General features: G+C 52.9%; 1 protein-coding gene across 2 annotated transcripts in view; it reads left to right on the forward strand.

Annotated features, from left to right (window-relative positions):
• LOC136965751 (lysine-specific demethylase 6A-like) overlaps positions 1 to 13,961 on the forward strand; it is a 28,117-nt gene extending 14,156 nt beyond the window's left edge. The window contains exons 11-29 of one of the 2 annotated variants that reach the window (XM_067259950.1): positions 89 to 308; positions 1,126 to 1,260; positions 3,343 to 3,474; positions 3,588 to 3,662; positions 3,752 to 3,859; positions 4,285 to 4,659; positions 4,792 to 5,567; positions 8,201 to 8,330; positions 9,319 to 9,424; positions 9,655 to 9,860; positions 10,045 to 10,106; positions 10,237 to 10,311; positions 10,507 to 10,655; positions 11,037 to 11,151; positions 11,265 to 11,452; positions 11,604 to 11,745; positions 11,861 to 11,987; positions 12,271 to 12,441; positions 12,978 to 13,961. In XM_067259950.1, the coding sequence (XP_067116051.1) occupies positions 89 to 308; positions 1,126 to 1,260; positions 3,343 to 3,474; positions 3,588 to 3,662; positions 3,752 to 3,859; positions 4,285 to 4,659; positions 4,792 to 5,567; positions 8,201 to 8,330; positions 9,319 to 9,424; positions 9,655 to 9,860; positions 10,045 to 10,106; positions 10,237 to 10,311; positions 10,507 to 10,655; positions 11,037 to 11,151; positions 11,265 to 11,452; positions 11,604 to 11,745; positions 11,861 to 11,987; positions 12,271 to 12,441; positions 12,978 to 13,007 (3,322 nt within the window). In that variant the 3' untranslated portion in view covers positions 13,008 to 13,961. The remainder of the gene's footprint in view (positions 1 to 88; positions 309 to 1,125; positions 1,261 to 3,342; positions 3,475 to 3,587; positions 3,663 to 3,751; positions 3,860 to 4,284; positions 4,660 to 4,791; positions 5,568 to 8,200; positions 8,331 to 9,318; positions 9,425 to 9,654; positions 9,861 to 10,044; positions 10,107 to 10,236; positions 10,312 to 10,506; positions 10,656 to 11,036; positions 11,152 to 11,264; positions 11,453 to 11,603; positions 11,746 to 11,860; positions 11,988 to 12,270; positions 12,442 to 12,977) is intronic. The other variant, XM_067259951.1, reaches the window with a different exon arrangement.
• Positions 13,962 to 19,928: the final 5,967 nt, after the last annotated feature.

Genomic DNA, 19,928 nt, shown 5'->3' on the forward strand with positions numbered 1-19,928 from the left:
CTCTCTCTCTCTCTCTCTGTCTCTCTCTCTCTGTCTCTCAGCAGCAGAACCAGCCCATGGTGGTCTCTAACCTCCTCTCCCCCTCCAGGGTGCTGTACCAGCAGCAGAACCAGCCCATGGACGCCCTGCAGGCGTACATCTGTGCGGTGCAGCTGGACCACGGTCACGCGTCGGCCTGGATGGACCTGGGCACGCTGTACGAGTCCTGCAGCCAGCCACACGACGCCATCAAGTGCTACATCAACGCCACGCGCAGCAAGGCCTGCACCAACACACCCACGCTCACTCAGCGCATCAAATGCCTGCAGGTGAGCAGCCCGTCACCGGACAGAGAGGACACGCCCTCTGCCCCGCCCCCCTGCAGAAACCAGGATCACGATGGGAGCGCTGTTTTACCAGTTTGATAGTGTTTCTCTGTGTCCGTGTTGTTGACCTTATCCAGGGGTTTCAGACCCGCAGCAGGCGTCTGGGTGCCTTGTGTCCTGCCGTAGTGCGCTTGTTGTTTTGGTTGCTAGGTGAAGCCCATTGCGTTTTTATCCTGACGCTGGTCTCACAACCAAAAGGACGTTAGTTTTGGGTTGTGCTAGTCCTCTGTCCCAGAGAGAGGGAGTGTTCGGTCCTCAGACACCCGTGTTTCCTCCCTTAAACCCCCGAGACAAGCCGTGGCTTCTCTGACATCCCTTTCCTCTTCTGTGTGCGCATGAACCAGGAGTCATTCTCACCCCTGTGATTAAGGCATCATTTCATGGCATTAAGACAAACATGACAGCTTGTTTTAATGATTTTGTTTGATGATTATGTTTGTTTAGTCCCCCCCCACCCCCACCCCACCCCTCCTCCCCTCGTTCTTGTTGTTGTATTCATTCAGAAATGTTTATGCATACAGGCCATATACGGATCTCCCTGTTTGGTTGACATGTTGGCTACATGCTACAAGCTAGCTACTCTTTTAACTGCCACACATGCACATTCGTACTCAGTCAGAGAAGTGCTGGCCGGCGTGGCAGAGCAAGCACCCGCCTCACTGACCACACACACTTTCATTGACTTTTTTTCTATCATCTTTTTTTGGGAGGTCGTTATTAAAATGTTTGTTTTCTGTCACGCGTTTTCCATTCCCCTTAGGCTCAGTTGAGTAACCCCCAGCTCACTAGTCCTCAGACTAAAAGTAAAAGGCTTCCTCTTATTGAGGATGCCTGGAGTCTACCAATCCCAGCAGAGCTAACCTCCAGACAGGGAGGCCAGAATACTGCACCGCAGGTGAGACCAGATAGAGTAAACACACCCCTACTACACACACACACACACACACACACGCTACCACAGGTAACCCCTCGGCTGAGCTCACCAGGTTGTAACAGATGCCCTAAGCTGCAGTGTAAAGCTTTAAGCCTGTCGCTGCTTTAACCATTCTTAAAAGTCGTTGCTAGGAAACCAGCGTTGGTGATTTACGTCACAGTTGTTGAGGATTATGTCATGTTATGACTGCTAGACGGCATTTGTTATGACTTGTTGGGGCCATTTGAAGCGTTGCCTAATCTGTCCTCACCCCCCTCCCCTCCACACCGGACACAGCCACAGGCCAGCTTGACCAATCACAGGCCCTCCCCTCCACACCGGACACAGCCACAGGCCAGCTTGACCAATCACAGGCCTTCCCCTCCACAACCTGCTCACAGCACAGTGAGCACACTTCCTCCCCGGATCACACTGTGGAGTCACAGCAGGAACGTGTGAAATCCACTTCACAACGGCTCCAATTACTAACTCATCATCACCCATATTTCGACATACATTTCATGTCTCCCATTGCCGTATTTAGCTGGGTTTGATCATTCAAATGAAGAAAAAAAAAAAATAGGACCTGATTGGTCGGAGCCAAGACTGTCCCGCCCCCTTCCCCAAATCGAGGGTCTGTGATTGGTTATGCCATGCCTCTGTAGTGTAGACCCAGGCTGGTTGTGTTGACGTTCATCTTCTCCTAGCAGCTGACCTTAGGTGCCCTGTAGCCACTCAGCCAACAGCGCCCCCTAGAGGTGGACCACAACTCACTCACTCTCATACTAGACAGCTGTAGTTTGTGTGTGTGTGTGTGTGTGTGTGTTCATTGTGTAAAGCCCCCCCCCCCCCCCCCCTCACGTGAAATCAGGCGTTCATATGAAAGTGTGAAGTTTGTACTCCTTTGAAGCCTTGTTGATGAGGTAGCGAGAGCGAGGGGCTACCAAGCTGTCCCTCACTTGTCTCAAGTGACTGCAACAAATATCAGGTTTTGGTGTTCCTTTGCTCTGGCCACAGTGGACATTTAGCATGTCTGCTAAAGTGGACTCTTAGCATTGTGCTACAAGTCAAGAACCAAAATATAAAGATAAAAATACATAAAAAATTTACACCCTAAATTGTACCTAGAGGAGGTAAACTGCTCGGTTACTGAACCAGCACCTCAGGGCACTAGCCAAGCAGAGCCAGCCCGATGCCAGTTGCAGTCACTTCCCTGTAAAACTACCACTGAGGTAAGGGAGGTCTGTGATTGGACGACATTTTCACAACCTGCCTCCATCACTCTCTCCCCCCCTGTGCCAAGCTTGTGTTGGGACAGAGGTAACGTATGTCCCGTGAGTCACTGAGGCACCAGGGGAGGAGCGTGGAGAGGGGCGTGGGGCTGGGCGGTACACGGTGTGTGTGGGGGGGCGTTCACGGGGGTGTGGGTGGAGTCACCTGATGGTGCTGCTGCTGGAGCAGCTGCTGTTGATCCCCTGGAGAGCCGACACGAGATCACAGCAGCCTGTCGTTGTCTCTCCCCCCTCTCCTCCCCCCTCTCTCTCCTCCCCCACGCTGGCGTCCATACCTGGGCCGCATTAACATTTACTGTCTCTCCTCTCCCTCTGTTTTTCCCCTCCCCCCATCTGCAATATTCTCCACTCCATATCATCCTTCCTTCCCCTCTGTCCTCCGCTGCTACCTCTCCACCACCCCTACACTCCCTTCTCTCCCCTAACCCCCCCTCCCTCCCTCGCTCCTCTGCTGCTACCTCTCCACCACCCCTGCACTCCCTTCTCTCCCCTAACCCTCCCTCCCTCGCTCCTCTGCTGCTACCTCTCCACCACCCCTTCTCTCCCCTAACCCCCTCTCCCTCCCTCGCTCCTCTGCTGCTACCTCTCCACCACCCCTTCTCTCCCCTAACCCCCTCTCCCTCCCTCGCTCCTCTGCTGCTACCTCTCCACCACCCCTTCTCTCCCCTAACCCCCTCTCCCTCCCTCGCTCCTCTGCTGCTACCTCTCCACCACCCCTGCACTCCCTTCTCTCCCCTAACCCCCCCTCCCTCCCTGCCCGTCCCGCCCCCAGGCGTGTAAGCCCCAGGCCAGCACGGAGGGGGGGGCAGCAGGCCAGTCTCTGCCCCCCCATATAGGAGCCCTGGGCCCGGGGGAGGACCAGTCCAGCCCGGCCAAGCGCCGGAGGGCTTCCAGCCCAGCCAAGGTACAGCACCCCCCACACACCCAAGACACTCGGGTCTGAAATTCACTTTTCAAAGGTTGAAAACAAAACAACAAACTCTGAGGTGGTTTTGTTCACCTCCTCTGCTCTCTCAGGGTCAGCCGGACTCCTGGACCGCCCCCACACAACAGCCGGTCCCTAACTGGTACCTATCGCCACAGAAGCTACAGGTAAGCTGCCACACACGCTCTCTCCCGTGCACACCCTCCTCACGCTGTGGTAACCATGACGTCTCACGGAGCACGCTCCTGTCCCCCAGCACCTGGAGCAGCTGAGGGGCAGCAGGGACAGTCTGAAGCCCCTGCAGCTGCAGACCCTGGAACAACTAGAGGCTCAGCTCAACCTGATGCAGCAGCACCAACAGCAGGTACACACACATACAGACCCCTGCAGTGCTGGTTCCTTCTCTCTGACCTCATGTCCCCCCCTCTGACCATATTGTCCCCCTCTGACCATATTGTCCCCCTCTGACCTCATGTCCCCCTCTCTGACCTCATGTCCCCCTCTCTGACCTCATGTCCCCCTCTCTTACCTCATGTCCCCCTCTCTGACCTCATGTCCCCCTCTCTGACCTCATGTCCCCCTCTCTGACCTCATGTCCCCCTCTCTGACCTCATGTCCCCCTCTCTGACCTCATGTCCCCCTCTCTGACCTCATGTCCCCCTCTGACCTCATGTCCCCCTCTCTGACCTCATGTCCCCCTCTGACCTCATGTCCCCCTCTCTGACCTCATGTCCCCCTCTCTGACCTCATGTCCCCCTCTCTGACCATATTGTCCCCCTCTCCCCACAGATGAGGCAGAATCCTTCAGGACAGCTGCGCCCCTCCCTCCCCAACGGCCCCAGCTCCCTCCCCCCTCCTCACCCCGGCCTCCACCCATCCCGCCCCCACCTCGGCGCCCCGCCCCGGCCCCCCTTTCCTCTTCCTCAACCACTGGCCAACGGGCCCCTGGGCCCGGGCCCCGGCACACACAGACACTTGGAGCCTCTTTCTGTGGGCAATAACTGTTCTACCAATAATAACCAGCCAGTGGGCGTTGCCGTGGGCGTGGCCCCTGGACCCCACGGAGACGTGCCTTACCTGCAGCCTGGCGCACTACTACCTCACACCTGCACAAGCACCCAATCACAGGACCCGCGCCGGACCCTGCACCTCAACTCCACTCAGGTGAGGAGGGGGGTGTGCAACTGTCTTAGGGTCCAGACTAGACACTGGACCCTGAGAAGGTTCTAGATCCAGAGAAGGTTCTAGGAGAGTCAGTAGGGTTCTGTCTGACTGTGTCTCCCTCTGTGTTCTCAGGGGCTCCAGAAGGGTTCTGGGCCACGCTGGGCGGGTCCGAACGGGGAAGGGCTTCTCTCGCACCCCCAGACGCCCGACTCCGCCCCCCACAATCAGGTCGGACATTCCTCCGCCACGCCATCACAGAGGCAACAGACCCTCAACCACCTCCCGGCCCCGCCCCCTCCTCACTCTGCTACCTCAGGTGGAGCTCCGGATGCCCCGCCTACCAAAGATGCCCCGCCCCTCGGCAACGGCCTGGCCCCCACGGCAACGGACCCTGCCCCCGAGGGCCCCGTGGCGGCGGAGGGCTTATCCAATCACGTGGCGGGAGGCGAGGGGGTGGGCGGGTCCCCGGGCCTTAGCTCAGACAATCCCAAGGACGGCCCCCAGGGGCCCTGCGAGGGCGGGGCCGCCAAGGGCTGCTCCGCCCACAGGAAGGTCAACAACCTCCATCACGGCTCCCTCCCGCCTCTGGCCCCGCCCCAGGGGAGCCCCACCTCCTCCTCCCCCATCTCAGCCATGTCCACAGCCACGCCCTCCCCCAAGTCGTCCTCTGAGCACGCTCAGACAAGCACCCACAGCCCCGGCAACAGCAGCAGCAACCCCGCCGCCGCCACGCCGCCCGGCCCCACCCTCAACGGCAACGGGAAGGGGGGCATCTCGGAGGACTCCCGGAGCCCCCTGAAGGCCGAGCCCCCCTCGGCGCCGTGCCACCGGGGCCCTGGCCGACACCCCTCCCCCTCGTCCTCCGTGTCCATCTACCCAAGCTCCTCAGACGTACTCAAGGCCTGCAGGTAGGCCTCTCTCCCCACACACCTCCTCTCCCCACACACCTCCTCTCTCCCCACACACCTCCTCTCCCCACACACCTCCTCTCTCCCCACACACCTCCTCTCCCCACACACCTCCTCTCCCCACACACCTCCTCTCTCCCCACACACCTCCTCTCCCCACACACCTCCTCTCTCCCCACACACCTCCTCTCCCCACACACCTCCTCTCTCCCCACACACCTCCTCTCTCCCCACACACCTCCTCTCCCCACACACCTCCTCTCTCCCCACACACCTCCTCTCTCCCCACACACCTCCTCTCTCCCCACACACCTCCTCTCTCCCCACACACCTCCTCTCTCCCCACACACCTCCTCTCTCCCCACACACCTCCTCTCCCCACACACCTCCTCTCTCCCCACACACCTCCTCTCTCCCCACACACCTCCTCTCCCCACACACCTCCTCTCTCCCCACACACCTCCTCTCCCCCACACACCTCCTCTCTCCCCACACACCTCCTCTCTCCCCACACACCTCCTCTCCCCACACACCTCCTCTCTCCCCACACACCTCCTCTCTCCCCACACACCTCCTCTCTCCCCACACACCTCCTCTCTCCCCACACACCTCCTCTCTCCCCACACACCTCTCCCCACACCTCCTCTCTCCCCACACACCTCCTCTCTCCCCACACACCTCCTCTCTCCCCACACACCTCCTCTCTCCCCACACACCTCCTCTCTCCCCCCACACACCTCCTCTCTCCCCCCACACACCTCCTCTCTCCCCACACACCTGCTCTCTCCCCACACCTCCTCTCTCTGGGCCTATCTCTCCTGCCTTAGCTGTGTTTGGATGTGTGAAGGCACCTGCTTAGTGAGGAAACGGGCCTTCTGAACGTACCTGGGCCCTGTTCCATTCCTGCTCATCCCGTGCTTGCTTGTGTCCTCCTGGGTCCCTGTTGTTGTTTGTTTAGTTTCTGTTGGGTTTAGAATCCTGTGTCTCCCTCTAGTGTGGGCTTGTGGTACTGCAACATCACCTGGATGGGATGCGTGTTCCCAGGGTAACTGGCACCATGTGGTCCAGGAGACCCCGACCAAGAGACGTTTAAATTGCTACAATGATTTGTTCCTGATCTGCTCTTCTCTTGTGGGTCTAACCAGGACTGGTTGTAAATTTATATTTTAACCAATCATGACCACGGAGCTGTGCTCGATTGATCTTGCCTGGCATAGAAGCCAAAAGGGGCGTGTCCTGAAATGTCTCCTCCCACTCAGATCTCTGAAATGTTTCATGAGGTGTGTTGGACTTCATGCAGTGCCGCAGCCGGCCGCAGGCAGCTGACTTGAAGCAGTGCATGCTGGGTAGACTTTTTGTCCGACTTGAGACGGCGCCGAGGCTAGGTCACTGTGACGTAGCCATCAAAGTACCGTGAGATCGATTCGAGAACTGCCGGCTGTGTAGCCGAGCGCATTTTCTCAAGAGCAACTGCACGGGTTCTAATGACAACACAGCTATTTCATGATTGGCCAGACTCACACACGACAACTTTTGACGCCTGTTTTGTAATTATTCTGACACCTTCAATTTCGCCAACGCTCAAATCTGGACCAAACTGTTTAATTGAATTAAATATTTGTTGAAGAAAGGGTTTTAGTCCGCCTCTTCACTAACGGAAAGACTAAGTTTAATTGAATTCTGGTTTTATTATCAATCTGCAGATTGGAGAAAGAGTTTAACATAGCCCAATACATAAAATGACAAATTTCAGTGCACTGGTTAGTGCAAGTTCTAATGCAAAAACAATTAAACTCTCAACCATGCAGTTAGTCAGCAATAAAGTAAGCAAACAGCGTTTGATCGGCAATGACTGATGTGCAACGCAGCAAACCACGAGAAGCTGAAATGTCGGAGGCGTTTTTAACTCCCAACTGCAAGCAGCAACTCTCGCCAGAAGTTTCATGCAACCGCAGTCGATGTCGAAAGCACCTATTACTGTTTACAATGTCAGCTGCTGTTTGTGACCCTGTGACCTCTGGTCCTCAGAGAGGAAGGGTCTGTGTGACCCCTGGTCCTCAGAGAGAAAGGGTCTGTGTGACCTCTGGTCCTCAGAGAGGAAGGGTCTGTGTGACCCCTGGTCCTCAGAGAGGAAGGGTCTGTGTGACCCCTGGTCCTCAGAGAGGAAGGGTCTGTGTGACCCCTGGTCCTCAGAGAGAAAGGGTCTGTGTGACCTCTGGTCCTCAGAGAGGAAGGGTCTGTGTGACCCCTGGTCCTCAGAGAGGAAGGGTCTGTGTGACCCCTGGTCCTCAGAGAGGAAGGGTCTGTGTGACCCCTGGTCCTCAGAGAGAAAGGGTCTGTGTGACCTCTGGTCCTCAGAGAGGAAGGGTCTGTGTGACCCCTGGTCCTCAGAGAGGAAGGGTCTGTGTGACCCCTGGTCCTCAGAGAGGAAGGGTCTGTGTGACCCCTGGTCCTCAGAGAGGAAGGGTCTGTGTGACCCCTGGTCCTCAGAGAGGAAGGGTCTGTGTGACCCCTGGTCCTCAGAGAGGAAGGGTCTGTGTGACCCCTGGTCCTCAGAGAGGAAGGGTCTGTGTGACCTCTGGTCCTCAGAGAGGAAGGGTCTGTGTGTGTGTAACGTCCTCCTTGTCTTCCAGGAACCTGGGAAAGAACGGCCTGTCCAACAGCAGCATCCTGCTGGATAAGTGCCCGCCCCCTCGCCTGCCACCGCCCCCCTCCCCGGCCCTGCCCAAGGACAAGCTCAACCCCCCCACGCCCAGCATCTACGTGAGGCCTACTTCTCTCTCACACACACACACACACACCATGCATATACACACCTAACAGCTATGTTAATTTATATTATACATGATTCTAAATGTGTGTGTCCATGTTGTGATTCTGAGATGTCTGCTCAGGTGTTAATATTGTGTGTGTGTGTGTGTGTGTGTGTGTGTGTGTGTGTGTGTGTGTGTGTGTGTGTGTGTGTGTGTGTGTGTGTGTGTGTGTGTGTGTGTGTGTGTGTGTGTGTGTGTGTGTGTGTGTGTGTGTGTGTGTGTGTGTGTGTGTGTGTGTGTGTGTGTGTGTGTGTGTGTGTGTGTGTGTGTGTGTGTGTGTGTGTGTGTGTGTGTGTGTGTGTGTGTGTGTGTGTGTGTGTGTGTGTGTGTGTGTGTGTGTGTGTGTGTGTGTGTGTGTGTGTGTGTGTGTGTGTGTGTGTGTGTGTGTGTGTGTGTGTGTGTGTGTGTGTGTGTGTGTGTGTGTGTGTGTGTGTGTGTGTGTGTGTGTGTGTGTGTGTGTGTGTGTGTGTGTGTGTGTGTGTGTGTGTGTGTGTGTGTGTGTGTGTGTGTGTGTGTGTGTGTGTGTGTGTGTGTGTGTGTGTGTGTGTGTGTGTGTGTGTGTGTGTGTGTGTGTGTGTGTGTGTGTGTGTGTGTGTGTGTGTGTGTGTGTGTGTGTGTGTGTGTGTGTGTGTGTGTGTGTGTGTGTGTGTGTGTGTGTGTGTGTGTGTGTGTGTGTGTGTGTGTGTGTGTGTGTGTGTGTGTGTGTGTGTGTGTGTGTGTGTGTGTGTGTGTGTGTGTGTGTGTGTGTGTGTGTGTGTGTGTGTGTGTGTGTGTGTGTGTGTGTGTGTGTGTGTGTGTGTGTGTGTGTGTGTGTGTGTGTGTGTGTGTGTGTGTGTGTGTGTGTGTGTGTGTGTGTGTGTGTGTGTGTGTGTGTGTGTGTGTGTGTGTGTGTGTGTGTGTGTGTGTGTGTGTGTGTGTGTGTGTGTGTGTGTGTGCAGCTGGAGAACAAGAGGGATGCATTCTTCCCTCCACTGCATCAGTTCTGCACAAACCCCTCCAACCCTGTCACGGTCATCAGAGGCCTGGCTGGAGCCCTCAAACTAGGTGAGACTGTCTGTCTGTCTCTCTCTATCCCTCCTCTCTATCCCTCCTCTCTCTGTCTCTCTCTCTCTCGTCTCACGCTCATGAGAGCCTTCAGTCTTGCTGTTGCTTACTCAGTGGCGCCACCTGCTGAATGCATCTTCACAGCACCTTCACAGCCTTGCCCCTTCTGATCTGAACTCATTCCTCCACACATCCTAATGTTTCCTCCCTCCCCGCCTCCGCCCCTCCAGACCTGGGCCTGTTCTCCACTAAGACCCTGGTGGAGGCCAACCCGGAGCACCTGGTGGAGGTGAGGGCCCAGCTGGCCCAGCCTGCTGATGAGAACTGGGACATGAGCGTCTCCAGGAAGACCTGGCGCTGCGAGAGCAGTCGCTCCCACACCACCATCGCCAAGTACGCCCAGTACCAGGCCTCCAGCTTCCAGGAGTCCCTGAGGGTCAGTCCCACACACACACACACACACACACACACACACTCTCAGGAGTCCCTGGGGGTCAGTCCCACACACACACACGCACGCACACTCTCAGGAGTCCCTGAGGGTCAGTCCCACACACACACACACACGTGTGGAACACATGTTACTCAGTCCCTCCCAGCAGCGTGTGTTTGTGTTCCAGGAGGAGAACGAGAAGAAGGCGCTGAAGGAGCCCTCCGACACGGAGCCTGCCTCAGCCGACAGGTTAGACACGCTCTCTCACTCACGCTCACATGCACACGCCTCACACACTCTCTCTCACACGTTCACACAGTCCTACCTGCATTTGATGACATGATTTAATAGCGTCCCCCCCTCTCCCTGTCCTGTGCAGCGCGGCACGGAAGAGGAGGAGTCCCTTAAAGCACATCAAGTTCGGGACCAACATCGACGTGTCCGACGAGAGGAAGTGAGTAGGGGCGGGCAACACTCTCTCTCTCTAACACACACACACACGACTCGATCTCCATCGGCCAGCCTGGTCACAGGAGGCAGGTGGTCCAGAGATGTACTGTTGGCATGGTGATGATCTGACCTCCTCCTCCCTCTCCTCCACCCCCCTCGTCCTCTCCTCCTCTGCCACCCCTCTCGTCCTCCCCCCCAGATGGAAGCTCCAGCTGCAGGAACTCAGTAAGCTGCCAGCCTTCAGCAGGGTGGTCTCCGCCGGCAACCTGCTCAGCCATGTGGGCCATCCCATCCTGGGCATGAACACAGTCCAGCTGTACATGAAGGTCCCTGGGAGCAGAATACCAGGTAAGGAGTGCTCAAACTCATTCACACACACTCACACATTAGTTTATTTTCTCTGCTGGTGTGTTAGTGTTTGACCATGTCTTCCCCCCCCCCTCTCTCTCTCTCTGTGTGTGTGTGTGTGTGTGTGTGTGTGTGTGTGTGTGTGTGTGTGTGTGTGTGTGTGTGTGTGTGTGTGTGTGTGTGTGTGTGTGTGTGTGTGTGTGTGTGTGTGTGTGTGTGTGTGTGTGTGTGTGTGTGTGTGTGTGTGTGTGTGTGTGTGTGTGTGTGTGTGTGTGTGTGTGTGTGTGTGTGTGTGTGTGTGTGTGTGTGTGTGTGTGTGTGTGTGTGTGTGTGTGTGTGTGTGTGTGTGTGTGTGTGTGTGTGTGTGTGTGTGTGTCTCAGGTCACCAGGAACACAACAACTTCTGTTCGGTAAACATCAACATCGGCCCAGGGGACTGCGAGTGGTTTGCTGTGCCAGAACCTTACTGGGGAGTCATGAGCACCTTCTGTGAAAAGTAAGAAGAGTGTGTGTGTGCAGTGCATCATCCAGGCTGAGACTAGAATAATTCATGGAGGGGAGGAAAGTCTTCATTTTCTCTCTCTCTCTCTCTCTCTCTCTGTCTCTCAGGAACAACATCAACTTCCTAAAGGGCTCCTGGTGGCCCAACCTGGAGGATCTGTACGAGGCAGACGTCCCGGTGTACCGGTTCATCCAGCGGCCGGGAGACTTGGTGTGGCTCAACACCGGCACCATCCACTGGGTCCAGGCCATCGGCTGGTGCAACAACATCTCCTGGAACGTGGGCCCCCTGACCGGTGAGCTCCGCCACGACGCGTCCCAGAGCCCCTCTCCTGCGTTACACCAGCACTGGTCTGGAACCAGGCCATCGTGGTGTGACTGGAGTCTAGAATTAATCTCTTCCTCTTCCTGCCCCTCCCCCTTCCTGTCGTCTCTCCCCTCCCCCAGCTCACCAGTACAAGCTGGCGGTGGAGCGCTACGAGTGGAACAAGCTGCAGAGCGTCAAGTCCGTGGTTCCCATGGTGCACCTGTCCTGGAACATGGCACGCAACATCAAGGTGTCGGACCACAAGCTGTTCGAGATGATCAAGTGAGTGGAGTGCCCTTCTTCCTCTCCACCACCTCTTCATCATGCTGTCCAGGGCCCTGCCGGCTGTACTGAGCATCTCTGGTGTGTGTGTCTGTGTGTGTGTGTGTGTGTGTAGGTACTGTCTGCTGCGGACCCTGAAGCAGAGCCAGTGGGTGATGGAGGCGCTGGTGTCTGCTGGGAAGGAGACGATAGTGCAGCCCAGGAACAGAGACGAGCCTGCTCACTACTGCACCATCTGTGAGGTCAGTCACCCGCCCAGACACAGCCCTCACCTCCACCAGACACAGCCCTCACCTCCACCAGACACAGCCCTCACCTCCACCAGACACAGCCCTCACCTCCACCAGACACAGCCCTCACCTCCACCAGACACAGCCCTCACCTCCACCAGACACAGCCCTCACCTCCACCAGACACAGCCCTCACCTCCACCAGACACAGCCCTCTCACATGTCACCCACGCGCTCTGAATGCTTTCTCTGCTTTCTATATGAATTGTTACTTACTGATGTGTGTGTGTTTCAGGTGGAGGTGTTTAACCTGCTGTTTGTGCGGAGAGAGCTGCTCTCCAGGAAGCAGTGTGTGGTGCACTGCCAGGACTGTGCCCGTAAAGGCAGCTCCCAGCTGGAGAACTTTGTGGTTCTGGAGCAGCACCGCCTGGACGACCTCATGCAGGTCTACGACCAGTTCACTTTAGTAAGTCTCTCTTCCCCACACACACACACACACACACACACACACAGCTTGCTTCAGTGTCCCCTCCCTCCCCATGGCAGCCTGTGTTAGATGGTCACTTCTGAGCTGTCTTCACCCACAACTGCTCCAGGTTTCTCTCTTCTCCCTGACAGTTACCCCTCACAGGTCCAGGATGTTCCCCCTCACAGGTCCAGGATGTTCCCCCTCACAGGTCCAGGATGTTCCCCTCACGGGTCCAGGATGTTACCCCTCACAGGTCCAGGATGTTCCCCCTGACAGGTCCAGGATGTTCCCCTCTGACAGGTCCAGGATGTTACCCTCACGGGTCCAGGATGTTCCCCCTCACAGGTCCAGGATGTTACCCCTCACAGGTCCAGGATGTTCCCCCTGACAGGTCCAGGATGTTCCCCTCTGACAGGTCCAGGATGTTACCCCTCACAGGTCCAGGATGTTCCCCCTGACAGGTCCAGGATGCTGTGTGGTCCACCCCTCCCCCCAGCCGCTCTGTAACTCCTCTGTGTGTTCTCTCCCCGCAGGCTCCTCCTCTTCACTCGTCCTCATCTTGACATTAGACCCCCCCCCACCCCCCCCCCCCCTGCTTCCGTGGGGGCAACTGGGCCGAGCGTTGCCACGGGAACTTGTATTTCTAACGGTAAAAAAAACCCAAGGGAAACCAACGGACCATTTCTGATATTCAGGAAAAGTCGAGGCTGTCCCCCCGTCCCCCCATGGCTGGTCTCCACGACGACGATGGAGGCGCCAACGGCTGCGTGTGTCTATGCAACCTGTCAAAAGTGCAGTGTGTCAAGCTCCCTGGAGAGGGCGCCAGAGAGCGCACTTTCCAATACAGGACTCCCCCTTCCACCCTCCCCCCCCCCCCCCCCCACCCTCGTGACAATGTTTAAACTCTGCCTCAGTGGAGGAGTAGAGGACGTAATCAATAAAGGTTGGGGAGGGGAGTGGAGGGTGGGGGATAATAAAGTGAAAATGTTTTGTAGATATTGTAAGTGTCACAACTGGCAAAACCACCCTAAAAAGACTACTGAATTGACAACCTTCTCTCTTTGTCACCCTCTCTCTGTCTCTCTCTCTCTTCTGGAATCTCTCTCTTCTGGAATCTCTCTCTCTCTTCTGGAATCTCTCTCTCTCTTCTGGAATCTCTCTCTTCTGGAATCTCTCTTCTGGAATCTCTCTTCTGGAATCTCTCTCTCTTCTGGAATCTCTCTTCTGGAATCTCTCTCTCTCTGTTTATCCCTCTTTTTTTCCCCAACTTCCTGAGTGTATCTTTCCCTGTATGGAGCACTAGCCTAACTGGTCATTTTCTACGGTAGATAGTAATTCTAAGACTCTTTTGACCGCAAAATCTACAAAAAAAAATATTTGTAATGTGAAGAGTTTAGGTGATATAATTTTTTTTACGGCTTTTACGTTTTCTTTGTCTTGTTACTTTGGAACGATGATGTTCGTTTGATTTTTCTTTCCTAGGTAAAAAAAATAAAAAATGAAAACTTACAAAAAAACCACAAAAAAAACGGCCAAGTCACAAAGAAAAGGGGTTGCACATAGGCTTAAGAAATAAAGTTTAATTTGTGATTTGTTTCGTTATGTTTCTAATCTTGATGTAAATTTACACTATTTATAAATACATATTTATTGCTTGAAAATATTTGTTGATGGAATGCTGTTATTTTTCCCAGAGTACCTGCCATTAAATCTGAAGGAGTTTTGTCATTTTAACACAACTCCTCTTACATTTTCTATATATGAATAAAACTGCTTAGCAAGCATTGTACAGAAACGGACATTTAAAATTGTTTTACTGTTTGAACCATGTTTTATGATGAGTCATTAAACACAATGTTGTCAAATATTTATGTACGTCACTAATTTCACTGTCACTACGTGTGTGTGTGTGTGTGTGTGTCACTTTCAAATCTGCCTCGATTGACATTGAATAATGAATGAATGCCTCAGAAGGCCAGTGCTTTGTTGATGTTGTGTATTATCAGGGAAAGGTCTGGGGTACGCTGGTCACCAAAGTACAGAACAAGTTGTAGCAGGACTGGCCTTTCAAAACTTTATTGCTCAGATTACACGAGAGAATGTCGAAGTAGTTTAAGATCTGGAGAGTGAGAACATGGCGCATGCATGATGGACTCCAGGGACAGGTTTAGCTTTAGCGGTTGTGCAGATCAGGAGGTTGCAGGTTCAAATCCCCCTGTCCGTCACTTTGGATAAAGGCGTCTGCTAGATGAATACATTAGGAGGCGATTCGGTTTGTGAACAGATTCTGAAACCCAGCAGACAATGTAGCTGTAGAATCAGACACACAGAATCCTACACTGTGTGCCAGGTCCAGAGCCCACCAACCAATCAGATGGCAGGACGTCGAATGCAGCTTTATCAAGGGTACATCACAGACAAATCATTTTGCACCACAAACGTCTACATAAACTACATGAAAAAAAGTGTTCAAATGCAATAGTCCAACTACAATATATTCCCCAAAATAATTGGTACATATCTAGTATTTACTATGGGTTTATATGAGCTGAAGAATATTGCAGCCACCAGAGACCCAGTAGCCAGATGTAGCTGCTGCCTGCCCCACAGGATCTACACTGACTACTGAGCAACTGGTGAGCACATAATGGCAGCCCCTGCAGACGCAGAGCCAAGATGGCCGCCGTGACACAGTTTACTGTTCGGAGGCTGGTGTTGCATACCTGGAAGCTTGTGACTGGTGATTAAACCCATCCAGCCGAGCATCTGGCTAATCTCATTTAGCACAGCCTCGTCAACATTTAGCATCGGGTGCACGGATACAGCTGAATGTGTGCTTTTGAGGCTCTAACGATTAGCTCTAACTTGCAGATTACGTGGATGTTTTTAACCGATGAGTTTCGGGTCAACGTCCGAGCGTTGGATTTTCCTCCACTTCCTGCTTTCCAGACGCTCTGAAAGAGAAGAAGCCATTGTGTAAGACGGAGGACTCGCAGACAGAAGTGATTTGCAGGGTCACATTGAGGCCTGGTGTGACAAAGCGTTTCCCAACACTCTCGTTCCATGACGCAACCCAACCAGTCTGGCCCTGCATGTCTGCCGGCTTCTGATTGGCTGAAATCCCCATGGCCAGGTAAGGAAAAGGAAACAAGTCTATGAAACGAGATCTGACTGACTTGTGTGACACACTGGAAACCTCGACACACAGACAAACCTCTCACAAACACAAAGGGAAAAGCTAGGGAACATTGACGACCACAACCAATCACACGTATAAAGAGTCTCCTCAACTGAATGTCAGTGGCTTCTCCTTTAACCCTTGTGTTATCTTCGGGTCATTCTGACCCATCAGTCATTGTGACCCACCGTAGTATTGCGACAACTTTACCGCATACAAAAACAAAGTGAAGCCTTTTCTTTTAACCGTTGGGCTGTCTCAGACCCGCCACATTGTGAAGGTTAAAATAAAATTATTTTTATTTGTTTTTGTACTGGGTAAAATTGGGTAAACACAACGATGGTTCGTTATGAACCTTTGGCTCATGTGACCCGAAGGCAGCACAAGTATTATGCTAGGTTGCTAGGTAACGGAAGTTAACTGAAGCTAGCTAGCTTCTGTTTTGAAAAATAACTCACTCTGGTGGAAGCGTCAGAAATATTTAGAACTCACGCATCTAAGGGTTAACTTCCTAGGCCAGCATAAGCCAGCATATATTCCTAAATGAACGAAGTCAAATGGCATCATGAGATGTGGCTGTGGCAGGTCATGTGACTGCTCGGCCTCTCTGGGAGAGACGTCGACAGTCCCTGGTTTTCAGCTGCTCTGAGCGATGTCGTGCTGTTGACCGAGCAAGGGACCCCAGATCGACACCGGTGAGTTATAGGACTGAACTGTGAGCTACAGAACTGACCTGTGAGCTACAGAACTGACCTGTGAGCTACAGAACTGACCTGTAAACTAAAGAACTGACCTGTGAGCTACAGAACTGACCTGTGAGCTATAGAACTGACCTGTGAGCTACAGAACTGACCTGTGAGCTACAGAACTGTCCTGTGAGCTACAGAACTGACCTGTGAGCTACAGAACTGTCCTGTGAGCTGACGGTTCAACACCTCGCGAGGTTTGACATCTACGAAAGGAGAGGTGAGATCACTAGATTTCCTCCCCTTTAAGTGAGACACAATTTCCTGGCTTTGTGCTCGATCTGCCTGCCGTCCACAGGAAAGGTGAGGTGTTGTTGGCCAGAGGATGGAGAGTAGGTGATGAGACCACCACTCACTACAATCCTCCTCTCTCCACCCTTTACCCCCTTCTACCCCCCTCTACCCTTCTCTACCTTTTCTCCTCTCCGTTTCCCTACCTATGAGAAACTGTGCTCCCCCCTCCCTCCCCCCTCCCCTCTCTCCCTCCCCCTCCCCTCCCTCCCTCTCCCTCCCTCCCTCCATCTCTCTCTCCTTCCCTCCCTCCCTCCCTCTCTCTCTCTCTCTCTCTCTCTCTCTCTCTCCCTCCCTCCCTCCCTCCCTCTCTCCCTCTCTCTCCCTTTCCCTCTCTCCCCCAGTCTCCGCCCCACCCCACCACCCCCCCTCCCCTCCCCCAGTCTCCGTTTCTCCCTCCTCGCTGCTGTGAAGTCTGGCAGGCCTCCAGGAGAGAGAGAGAGAGGTATGTGAACCCGGGTTGTCCCGGCTGGACGCAGCCACAGGCTAACAATGTGTCCCTGTGTGAATCAGAAAACACAGAGATTGGATTGACCATGAACTGATGTTTCTCATAGAGAGGGGCGGGGGGGGGGGGGGTAGGCAGATAGAGGAAGGAGAAGAAGAGAGAGAAAATGAGAAAGAGAGAGAGAATGAGAAGAGGAAGGGGGACTTTGAGGGGGCTGTGCCCTGAATGACCCGCCCCCTCCTTCCTCTTTTCTCTTTCCTTCCTGTTCCATCTCTCCACCCTGGGAGTGTGGAAAGCTCGTTTCTGTGTGTGTGTGTGTGTGTGTGTGAGAGAGAGAGAGAGATAGAGACAGGTGGCCATGACTGCTAATTTTAGCCCTGTCCTTTGTCAGTGTGTGGTTCCCACAGCTCTGAGTCATCTAATACATGTGAGCAAGTGACTTTTTTAGCACACTCACTCTTTCAGGCACGTGTACAAATATGTGTATGCGCACACACACACACACATATACACACATCTCGGTCCTTCCTCATTTCATTCATCCATTCATTCACTCCACCAACTGGTATGCTGTAATCTGATTGGCTTTGGTTCCGGTCCAATGGCTGAGGTTTCTCGTGTATCCGATTCATAAAACACGGGGTAAGAGAATAGTATGGCACACACACCGTTCTGTAACACACGCAAGTTCATTTACATGGTGCATTCATGGTGAGAGGCAGCACATGATTGCATTACACACACACACACAAATATGGATGCATTACACACACACACACACAAATATGGATGCATTACACACACACACACACACACAAATATGGATGCATTACACACACACACAAATATGGATGCATTACACACACACACACACACACAAATATGGATGCATTACACACACACACACACACAAATATGGATGCATTACACACACACACAAATATGGATGCATTACACACACACACACACAAATATGGATGCATTACACACACACACAAATATGGATGCATTACACACACACACACACACACAAATATGGATGCATTACAGACACACACACAAATAAGGATGCATTACACACACACACACACACACACACACACGCATTAGTGATACTCACAGAGAAATGCTGGTGTGTTCTGCTGGTATCTGAAAATACTCCACAAATAGGTTGGCGGTTCTGTAAAAGAGAAGAGAGAGGAAGAGAGAGGGGAGAGGAGAGAGAGAAAGAGAGAGGAAAGAAAGAATTTGAAAAAAACTTAATTCATCAAAAACCAAGATCCCCAAAAATATAGTTTGAGTACATGAGCGACACAAAGTGTACAGGGACCCCACCCTTCCCTCAAATCCACATGAATGTTTCGTTCTCGAGGGTTTGAATAATTAGCAGTGAGGGAGAATACTCCGCCTCCAGCGACAGGTGCTCTGACAGACATTCCAGACAGCCAATCAGGTTCAGCTGGTCACCCCCCCAACCCCTCTCCCTTCTAACAGCTGACATCTCACTAACCACCCACCCCCGCCCTCCACACCCAGCCCCGGTCACTACTTAATCTTACCTGACTGAATGTAGATCATTTCTCTCTCTTCCATTTTGTTATTCGGGTCCTACACGTCACATGAGCAAGCTCAACCCAGACAGAAACGTCACTGTGTCTTAAAGACCTGATGGCAGAGTGGGAGGAGCCATCCACGTTCCAGCCAATAGGATGAAAAGGGTGTGTCAAGTGACACTGTGACTTTTTTATGAATGGGTAGGCAGTGGAGTAGAACTGATGTCTCTTCGAGGCCAAACCTCTGACACTGAATTGAAAATGCAAAGTAGAAAGATCCGGAACAGCACACCCTGTTCCCCGCTTCACGTTGTTCATTTCCATGTTTTGCACTTGAACATTTTTAACCGGCTCTTCCTGCAATACGTGATCGTTGGCAGGACGTTGCCATGGCAACCCGGACCGGAGTGTACTCAACAAAAGTGGCCTCTAGTGTGAGTGTGTGTGTGTGTGAGGAAAGAGGATGTGAGTGGGAGATCCTCTTATACAGAGATGGGTGAGATTCTGTAATACTGCCCCTAGCAGACACACACCCACCCACCCACACACTCACTCACGCACACACGCACACACACATACACACGTGCACAAACACCATTCGAAGTGAAGCAGAGGTTGCCTCGAGCAGGTAACTGGCTCATTATAATACTTGTGCGTGGGTGGCTATTTTTCTCTTCAACAAACCTTCAAGTGTGGACCACTTCAGATGGTTTCATGCACATCTATCAACCCTGTAGATGCATGTGAATTATTGAGCATGTCGATTCATTTTTCAAAACTGCCGGTTTGTGTTATTCAGTTTTAACTGTACAATATTTGGACGTTCGAATAGCTATTGGGTGCACAATACTGTGTAACCTGTTATTATCAGATCATTTCAGTGTTAGGAATAAGTGTTTTACCTTTTTATCCGTGTCTCTGACAGACGATTCGCCTCAAAGTAACAATCGTTCACGAAAAGATCAAATAAGATATTCAGACTGCACAATCCTGCAGTGAGGCAGATTCATACCAGTGTGGAAAAAAAGTTTTTCTGGTTGTGAAACTCGGACGGAAACACCGCGTCAGAAACATGATTTCGTGAAAATAGGTGAAAGTGCCATAAATTTGGCTAGTAGGCCTAATCGTCATCTGACTACTAGACAATCAGCAGAATGACGGCTCGAAGTGGCTGTCATGTGTACGAACAATTGCAACTCGGAAATGTCATTTATAGGCAAACTAATGAGGACGCAAAGGAATGTGTGCAGTCCTTTCAAAACTTGCCT

The sequence above is a fragment of the Osmerus mordax genome, chromosome 22 (assembly GCF_038355195.1).
Source record: "Osmerus mordax isolate fOsmMor3 chromosome 22, fOsmMor3.pri, whole genome shotgun sequence".
In the NCBI taxonomy this organism is placed as follows: domain Eukaryota; kingdom Metazoa; phylum Chordata; class Actinopteri; order Osmeriformes; family Osmeridae; genus Osmerus; species Osmerus mordax.